At 31.8% G+C, this 10,617-nt stretch overlaps 1 protein-coding gene across 1 annotated transcript in view; it reads right to left on the bottom strand.

Moving 5' to 3' along the window:
• The window catches only part of LOC110103568 (formin-like protein 17), a 29,477-nt gene that overhangs the window by 6,818 nt on the left and 12,042 nt on the right, over positions 1-10,617 (bottom strand). The window contains exons 6-11 of the mRNA XM_028692674.1: positions 9,319-9,399; positions 9,195-9,245; positions 9,026-9,107; positions 6,966-7,060; positions 1,233-1,304; positions 1,033-1,149 (exon numbers count right to left, since the gene is read on the bottom strand). Coding sequence (XP_028548507.1) covers positions 1,033-1,149; positions 1,233-1,304; positions 6,966-7,060; positions 9,026-9,107; positions 9,195-9,245; positions 9,319-9,399 — 498 coding nt within the window. The remainder of the gene's footprint in view (positions 1-1,032; positions 1,150-1,232; positions 1,305-6,965; positions 7,061-9,025; positions 9,108-9,194; positions 9,246-9,318; positions 9,400-10,617) is intronic.

Genomic DNA, 10,617 nt, shown 5'->3' with positions numbered 1-10,617 from the left:
AAAAAAAAAAGAAAGAAAAAAAAAAGTGTAATTAAATTGTTGTGAAAAAACATGAAAGAAAATATTAGAACTAAATTTGAAGAAATATATAGACATTTTAGGACAAGTTAGGACAAAAGAGTTTTTTAGGGGGGGCAAAAGTAATTTTTTAGAATGGGCAAAAAAAAATTTTTTACTCTACTATATAAAAAAAATGTTTTTTTTTTTTTTGAAGGGGGAATATTGCCCCCCCTAAGGTCCATGTGGTTCTGCCACTAAATGCTAATGTCTGGCATCAACACTAAAGCTTATGGTAGACTTCTTGGTCTCTAATCTCCCCTCTTTTAAAATGAATAACTAGACAAACCACTAAAAATCTCTAGAAAATAAGTCATATCTCAAAGATCCTTCAACATTCACCATGAAAACTATTATCCACTTGGTCTCTAATCTCCCCTCTTTTAAAATGAATAACTAGACAAACCACTAAAAATCTCTAGAAAATAAGTCATATCTCAAAGATCCTTCAACATTCACCATGAAAACTATTATCCATATCTATTATATTGTATCCATGTCTTCTCCAAGTGTGTATAATGGCATCATTTGTAACGAACAATATACACAAAAATAATTATTTTAATTAAGCCTCATGGCTTTTCCCTTTTATGGGTTTCTATGTAAAAAAGCTTGCAAACCCTGTGACATGCTCTCAACTTGTCCATGCGTATGTGGAATGTTTAAAAAAAAGCGTATATGGAATGTTCATACAATGCAAGATAATAAACTCTTATCTTTTTATTACCGTGAATTTTCCAGCAGGAAAGAAAATTAATGCTACCAAACTGCCATGAGCTAAATGATTGCAAAAAATGGCAATATACTGCACATTGTATATATAGATATATAGAATCCCATAAAAGATCTCAATAAGAGAAACAGCAACACTAAGCACAACAAAATATGAACACGATTTTAAGAAACACATCAGATTCAGAAGAAATTTAACAGAAAGGGCAAAATATAAGGGCTGGAGCAAAAATACTGTCATACCTTCCGAAAAACTTCTGATACTGGGCCATCGCTTTCAGAAGCAGCCAACTCCAACTCGACCTTCTCCAAGCCTTTGATAATAGCTTGCATTTCTTCAGCCAAGGTTTTTAATTGTATCTACAACAAGGAATATCTTAAAATAGTTGAATTTTAGTGAACTAAAAGTTGATTTTACAAGTTTCTTCTTATGCATTTGATACCTTTGATGCAGCTTCTAAGCTGGTAAGACCATCATGGAAGTCAAGAAGATGAGGTGATCTTGAAGAAAGAACCTGTGTACAATATAAATTACAGTCAAGCATGAGTATATATAAAAGAGAGAGTCAGTAATCTAAAGTAGAAATGAACTTTACATTCATAGAGAAAATAAAAGAGACTGAAAATGGGTGAAACATGAACAAAGACTTGCACACACGCACAAATGTATGTATGCTTTTGTGCATGTGTGCATATAAAGAGAGAGGGAGAGGGTGTGGTAGAGCTAGTGATTATGTATATAACTCGAACTTGCTCGCAACTCACGCATATTAATCAACTCAAAATCAAAATCAATATGCATAGACTCAAAGGTAGCTCGATCAAAATAAATTCAAATCAACTTACAAAAATGAAATATGCATAATAAACATGCGCATATATATAATAACTCTTTATAAATAAATTTTGAATATTTCTATATCGATAATAATTTTGATTTACGATTAAAAAATATTTTATAAAATTAATATACATAAATCAACTTTAAAGTCAACTCCAAATAGATCATTGTTAACTTGACTCAAGTCTAAATAAAAAAACTCAATTTCAAGTTCAAACTGGCTCGCTCAAACTCAACTCAAAATCATTATGGGGAGCTAAGATAGGCTACAATACTTTTAGAAGGATTGAGATTTTTTGTCGCTTGATTTTTTTCACGCATTTCAATCATATAACATCCAGCCAGAAGATCAAGATTCTTCACCTTAAACTTCACCACAAAAGTAGCATAATGTCAAAATTTAACAAATTTCAAGCATACAAACTTTACATCCAAACATATGATCGCGATAGTGAGATAGATCATTCACTAATTTCAGTAAGTACTCAAATTAAATGAAAAAAAAAATTAAGGATATCTAGGAACAATTATAACGAATTTAATTTCAAAATAATAAATAATAGTACTTTTACTGCTGGGCATTAAAAGCAATGTATTTTTCATCATAATTGATAAATAGTATAAACTTCATAAAAAGTAATCAAATTTGATCACCAAATTGTTCTTACGTAGCATATCAATATCAACAACCTTGATCATAAATTTGAAGAGCCTAACATAAGAAATTAATTGTAAGGAGAATGAACTTCCACCAAAAAAAGCAGTAGTGTTGTATGTGTGTGTACACGCGTGCAAATACTGCTTTTATGTTTAAGAATATCATTAACCATACAATTATTTTTAATGTTATTATCTTCAAATATAAGTTTATGATAATTGATGTTGATCTAAAACTTATGAACAAATTAATTATCTAATTTTTTTTAATTACTTTTGACAAGATTTGAAAGTTAAACCAAAAAAATGCAATGCCCCTCATAGAAATATTAATTAAATACATTCCTTTGAAATCAAAAGGAAAATTATCATCAGATGTTGTACTATGCATGATTCGTACAAATTAATTTAATTTGAGTACTCCTGAATAAAAAAATTAAAAAATCCAGAATCATTTATCCACATCTTAAGAGTTTATTAGTTTGTGACAAGAGATCAAATCATCTTAGTATTTATGAACTTGCCATGATATAATTAGGATGACTAATCTTAATTTAGAAATTTGATGTGCATGATTTAAAAAATAAGCAAAAAAAAAAAAAAAAAAAAAAATCATCTAGATGCCTTTGTTCACAAGCATAGAAAGTAGTATACCCCTTTAAAAAAAAAAAAAAAAAAAAAAAAAAATCATCTAGATGCCTTTGTTCACAAGCATAGAAAGTAGTATACCCCTTTATGTATCACCGCCCAATGAGAAGCCGCATATCTCGCTCCCGCACAAATTAGATATAGCATATGATGTTAGTGTGATCAACCAATTTATGCACAATCCAAAGGAATTCTATTTGCAAGTGCAAATCAAGTATTGCAATGTCTAAAAGGAACTCCAATAACAACAATTAAAACAAACCTTTATCCCACTATGTGGAATCAGCTACATGAATCCTTTTTCTCCATTGTGTCCTATTAAGAGTCAAATTCTCATTTAAAAATAATTAAAAGATATCATTTTTAATACTTTATAACTAAGTTTTTTAGGTCTGCCTATACCTTTCTTAACGTAGACCGGATCTAATACATCTACTCTACTAACAGGATCATTATTGAAAGTTCACAACCATCTACGATACCAATTATAAGTGCTTATGGAACACCAAGAGGGGTGAATTGTTTTTTTTTTTTTACTTTTTGAAATGTTTGAAAATCTTTTACTTAAATACAATTTTGATAAGCGGAAGCGTTAAAGAAATAAAACAGAGACTAAAACAATATATATATATATGTTTTATTTTGATTTTGTAAAAATAATTAGCAGAAAAACAAATTTGTTGAAGGCAAATAATATACTTTTTATTTCTTTTCTTTACTAATTTTCAAAACAAGATTCAACCAACAATTATTCACCAAAATGTTTATTTTTCCAAGATAATCAAATCAACACCAGAGAGCAATAAACATAAATTGCAGGAAAAGTAAAGTGTAAAAAAGTAAGACAATGCAAACCGAGGTTTAAAGTGGTTCGGTCAGATTGACCTACATCCACTCCCCAAAAGTCATCTTTGGGATTTGCACCAAACGTGTCTCTCCTTCACTACACAGCTAGGTGGAAAAAACCCTTCTCCCTTGACCAGGTCGAGAATCACCCCTACAGACTCTTCACTCCCGAAGAATCTTCTCCTCTCGCCTCCTTGGCCTGGCAAAGTTGTCGTCCTTCCTTTCACCCGCAAACCCGATGGAGATGTTGGTCCCTCCTCTCGCCTCCTCGTCCCGACGGAGATGCAAAAACTTCTTTCGCCCTCAAGCCCGACGGAGATGCCACTCCTAACCTCCTCGGGCTAGCGCGAGTTTTTTGCTCCAAAGACTATCCCCCTCTAAGAGCTCCACACAAATAGAAACCGGAGGACCCAAGGTGCAGGTCAGTTGGAGAACCTATATGAACCCCCTCACACTCCCTTGACACCCTTAAGGAACTTCTCCATCTTAACCTCACCTCCACTATCTCCTTTTACTTTGTGGACTCTCTTTAAGCTCTCTTATAGAAGGAAGACTCCTCTGAATGCCAAAAAACTTGTTCTCTTAAAGTCGCAAACAAATTTATAAAGTGGGCTCTCAAAACCCTAATTTTCAATAAAAATGCCTCTGATCGTACAATAAGATTAGTTCAATGTCTTCAAAGATCGTCCTGTACGACTGGAAATCGTCAAGTATGATTAATTCAAATAAAAAAATCATATTGTACAAGATAAACCAAAGTTCGCCCCGAGAGCTCTCGGGTCGATCAGACTGTATGATATATGTATCATACAGTACGATCTGTAATTAATTCAAATCTAATTTAATTCCTTAATTATCGGATTTAAATTAGGCAAGTATAATTAAATATTGTACAATATGAAGTATTTCATACGGTATGATCAGCTCAATTTTCAAATTTTAATTTGTCTATTTCAAGTAACCAAAGATTCGATGAGGTTTCTTAATATACTTGGTCGCTAATACGATGTGTAAATCGTACAGCATGATTAGTTATATGTTAATTTTAATTAATCTTGCTTAATTAAATATTTTAATTAATTTATTTTAACAAATTGTATAGCATTCAATTTTAACCTCTTTATGTGTGTGCACGGTAACTAAACCGACATACATCTAATACAAAAATAGACTCAAGAAAAATAAAAAATTAATAGTCAACATTATGCGTCACAAAGCATTGCAGCTCTCACCACCATCTTATAAAATTTTCCCTTAAGCTTGAGGGTATTTTTCTATCACACAACATGCCCGGTTCATTCCTTCATTTCAACCATCCAATTTAAATTCTACGAATAATACAACCTTCTATTTCACCATCACTTTGAACAATGGACCCGAGATATCTAAAACATGCACTCTTTTAAATGACTTGATTCACCCAATATCACAATCCCGCCGGTGGATATATTAGTACTAAAATTACACTCCATGTATCCGTTTTAGATATACTAAAAAAAAAACTTTAAACTCTATCGTTGACCTCCATAATATAAGTTTTTCCTCAACTCCCTCTCTAGTCTTATCAACAATAAAATTATCATCAACAAAAAACATACGCCAAGGTACGTGCCCTTGCAAATGTCTAGTAAGAACATTTATGACTAAAGCAAAAACATATGGGTTTAAAGTTGATCCTTGATGTAATCCAACTGAAATAGGAAAATACTTGATCAAATCACCTTATGTTTGAACACTAGTAACAACTCATATATAAATATCCTTAATGACTTGAATATAAGCATTTTTTTTTTCCTTTTCTAAAACTCTCCTAAGCACTTCTCTTAGAACTTTATCATAAGCATTCTCTAAATCAATAAATATCATAGGTAGATCCTCCTTACTCTCTATGTACTTCTCTATCAAACCCCTCAGCAAATGTATAGCTTCCATAGTAGACCTACCAGGCATGAATCCAATTTGATTTTAAGAAAAATTAGTATTACGTTGTAATATATGCTCAATTACTCTCTCCCATAATTTTAATATATGAAATATTAAATTAATTCTTTTATATTCCACAAACTCATGTGCATCACCTTTATTTTTATAAATATAAATCAACACTCTTGCTCCATTCATCTGACATCTTTTTAGCATTCCAAATAATATTAAAGAGTTTGTAAGCCAAGAGATTCCTTTTTCACCTGAGCATTTCCACACTTCTATTCAACTATCAACCTAAAAGGAACTCCAGAGAAGGAAATTTTATTCAAAGAAGTACAAGTCTAATACTTAAGATATATACATTGTCCGTTATCTAGCGCAATATGAACTTAAAATGCATACAGAGGTCGGCTGACACTTGTTTAAGAAAGCTTGACGGTGCTTCATTTGCATGCCTTATTTATTTGCTGATCGATAGCTTGCAGATGTTCTTACCAAGCAATTAAATTGTGGAGTAACAATTGTATCCAAGTTAAGAATTAAAAACATATATTCAACAGCTTGAGTGGGAGTGCTAAAATACAGGAATTCAAGCAAAGGAAGGAAATAAAGATGGATAGCTAGAAAATTGATTGTAAATATTCAACCGAGGAAAATTATTATTTGCATAGTTGTAAATATTCCTATTGGTTTGGTGTAGGCAAGTTTACTATTTTCTTCTTAGATTAGTCTGTATATTACTTGCATTGAATATTAGGATACAGAAAAAATATTTTTGTGTTCTCCACAAGTCCACATCATATTCTCCTAGGATCACCGTCATTGACATATTTTTTAATATAGTACTACTAAAAAAAAGCGAAAAATGATCAAATCGATCTCAACACTATTATGGGTGTGTTCAGTATGACCATCACCGCTTCTAATCTGGTTCCTCAACTTTATAAAAAAAGTTAAAGGTGAAATTGAACGAGCCAGTAAGCAATCCATCTCAATTTGGTATTATATAAAAAATGATCAAATCGATCTAAAATATGACATAGCAACAGAGTTCAACTGTGATAAAAGTGAATTGAGTGGTATCATCAAACATTAATCAACAGAAAATTATAGTCAACAGGAATGCTGTTGATTCAAAATTCACATCTATAAATTTAGTCTAGAAACCAGTGAACATGAACAGGAATTGAATAATTCCAAACAAAGCAACTGGTCAATTAAAGGTAACATAACGAGGAAGGAATCAATGGCTTTTTACCTTGCACAAATAATGCATCAGTGTCATTTTGCTGTTAGTTGCACGAGTATCTGTCAGCTTCAAGAGGCTGTCCAGACGAAAGCCAATAGCAGAACCTTTAAAAAGAAAACCATATTTCAATGACTGCCACAAAAAAAATTTAAAATGAATAAGCCCGTACTTTCTGAATAACAAATATCATGGAAAAACTACCAAACAAATTGCTAAAATATTGCCTTGAGAATATTATTAGGATAAATATAAATTATAGTTTACTCTTTGATTGTAACTGGTTCAAATTTTTGTTATTATGAGTTATTTCCAAATAAAAATTCAAACCATATTTCTTTTGCATTTTGCCTCCCTAAATACAGAAAGTAGGAGACGAAAGAGACTAGACAGTACATAGGCGTGGTGATACAAACACCGCCCACCCATCTTGTGGCTATTGATTCCTATAGTGGAATAATTTTTTGGTGAAGGTTGGATCACCGATCTCCCATTATAGTCGGGATTTATGGTTATTTGTACTGAAGCAATATTTTGGTAATCACTGCCTCCCATAGTTAAGCAGAAACCTGATGTATATGATTTTAACTATAGTTGATTCGGAATTTTTTGTGCTGAAGCTAAATTGGCATTTGATGGTTTTTGCTAGAATCTGAGATTGTGAGTTTCAGACTTACAATTTTAGACAAATTTTTTGGATTTTAAAAACACAATTAATTATGGGTCTATTTTTAATCATAAATAGAACACTAGGCATTTAAATTAATTCAATGGTTCAATAAAATCTCATATTCCTTCTCAAATTTTTGCACACAGCGGATGTAAATTTTTTGAGTAGAATGCAAGTCTTAACAACTTGTGAGGAAAGTTCTCTTTATGCTGGCATAAGACCAAGATTAGAAAATTCGGTGGGTTCTTTGCTTTCTCTTTCTTTTCTTTGTTTTTACTGTTGGTTTACCTGTATAATTGAAATTTAGCGAGTCTGCTATAATATGATTTTCCACGAATTGGCATTCACTCTGATACAATCAAAGTTTATAAATAGTAGAAATTTGAAGGAAGGCTGCCATACAGATAATCTTAGATCTATTGTTCATAGTGATGGTGAATTAGATGGGGATATTATCAGCAGACTTCAAGTTGGATGGTAGAAGTGGAGTAATGCATCGAACTTGTTGTGTGATAGAAAAGTCCCCCACAAACTTAAGAGAAAATTCTATAAGATGGTGGTGAGACCTGCAATGTTTTATGGTGCAGAATGTTGGGCATTGAAAGAGAAGCATAATACTAAGTGTTGCAGAGATGAGGATGCTTAGGTGGATGAGTGGATTTACTCTCAGAGACATGATACAAAATGAGCATATACATGAAAAGGTTGGAGTAGCTCCAGTGGAAGATAAGATTAGAGAGTCGCCTTAAGATGGTTTGGTCACATAAATCGACGGCCTTCCGATGACCCGGTTAGGAAAGTGAAGGTATTAGATTTGACTTGTATTAAAAAAGATAGAGGTAAATCTAAAAAGACTTGGTTAGAACATATTAGAAATGATCTTTCATTATTAGATTTAAACGAGAATTTTACTTTTAATAAGACAATCAAGAAAAAAGATTCATGTAGCCGACCCCACATAGTGGGACAAAGGCTTGATGTTGTTGTTGTTGTTGATGCTGCCACCATATAGATAATCTCCAACAGTAACCGAGTCATGACAAACATGCAAGGGGGAAGAACTCCATAAAATTCACTGTAATACATCTAAGAGTGACTTTACAGTAGTTCTAAGCAATGTCTAAGATTCTTGCATTAAGTAGCACTATTATAAAAATAAGTACAGAGCTTCTAATATTTAAATTGCAGTTTGCTCATTGCCACAGCTCAATCAGTAGCAAAGAGCATAATACATCGTTTTTAACTCCCACAACTTCTGCCCTATTCCCTAAGATTTCAAGTCATCAGTCTCCCTTTTTAAGCTTGTTCTATTGAAAAAGTTATTACAAATATAACAAATATGTGCATTCATTTATTGCTAGAAAAAATGCATACCATGTGGCAATGAATGAAAAATTGTTACCTCTTGCAGTTCCTTGGTTTAGCATGTTTCCAAGGTACAGGATTTTCTTCATGATTTCTTTAAGCTTGACAGAATTCCTTATCTGGTAAATCACAAGACATGAATAACTACAGATGAGTTATGGACAGCAGAAAGAGAGAATATCTTGAAAGATTAGAAATAAAATTACCTGCTCACATGCAGAATCTATGGCATTCAAACTCTTTTGAAGATCAGAAACCTAAAATAAAACAATTAATTTAATTAGATTCATTGAAACTTATTGAGAATAATTAAAAAAAATGCCATCCAACCTGTTGACAAAATTGAATCTTGAAAGAGAATACTCTTAACTTGGATTCTACACGAGGAACCTTCATAAGCTCCAGGAAAAACTGCAGTTTTAATTACAACGCATCAGTGTCGTGCTAACAAGGCAGAAGGGCCATCCTTACAACGCATTTTGATATAACTAACACTAAGTGAAAAGCCATGCAAAATTGCACTTCAGCTCCCAGATTAATAGTGCACCACATAATAATTCTATAAGCAAATGACAATTTTCAACCAATTGATATATAAATTGATATCACAATAGCATATGAATTTGCACAACACATGCTCTAAAAAACTTAAAAAGCACTAAGTTTTAAAAATAGAGTGACCAAACCACAAATGAAATTATCTTACTTAAAAGCAAAAAAAAAATCTTTTTGCAAAGCTTTTAGGGTGATTACAAGAGAAATTCTAACCTCACAACACGTAGTAATTATGGATTCATATATTTGGAGTATGACAAAAGTGATCAAAATAAAATAATTGCGTCGGATAAGATGGTGGAACTCGAAAAATGGTTGGGCAAAAACCTGATGTGTGGAATGGCTGATTTTATAAGAAAATTGTTGTATAATTTGTGGGAGTAGAAATAGATCATGCGCAAGTAAAGAGAGGGGTAGTAGAGTGCCTGGGTCCGAAAAAAGTATACAGGTAAAAGAAACTTACTTCAAAGTAGTGGCAGAGTAAATACTAAATTTATAATTATAGTTATAAGAAAGTAAAAAGACTTGAAAAAAAATTAAGAAATAAATCAAACACTATAAATTTTAATGATCTTTATATAATGTTTTAAAATATGGAGGCATAAGAGAGCTATTTTATTTATCACAAGACCCTATAATTATTAATTTTACATTTTTAATTTTTAATAAATAGAAATATGATTAAAAATGAAACATGAAGAAAAAATTGAAATAAATTCAAAATTGATAGCCATCTTATTCATATTAAAACTCGAAAATCTGATAGACAACAAAAATATCAAGACTTTATCCCACCACATGGGGTCGGTTATATGAATCTTTTTCCTCCATTGTGTTTTGTTAAGAGCCAAATTCTCATTAAAATCTAATAAAGAAAGGTCATTTCTAATATTTTCTAACCAAGTATGTTTAGGTCTACTTCTATCTTTCTTAACATAAGTTAAATCTAATACATCTACTCTCTTAACCGGGTCATCGGAATGCCACCGTTTTATGTGACCAAACTATCTAAGACAAAACATATAAAATGAAAAAAAAAAGGAACAAGATAAGAGGCGAGTTGGCATAAAACCT

This window comes from Dendrobium catenatum, unplaced genomic scaffold (genome assembly GCF_001605985.2).
Source record: "Dendrobium catenatum unplaced genomic scaffold, ASM160598v2 original_scaffold_254917, whole genome shotgun sequence".
Lineage (NCBI taxonomy): Eukaryota > Viridiplantae > Streptophyta > Magnoliopsida > Asparagales > Orchidaceae > Dendrobium > Dendrobium catenatum.
The sequence above is the reverse complement of the archived record's forward strand: the minus strand, read 5'-3'. Positions and strand labels throughout refer to the sequence as shown.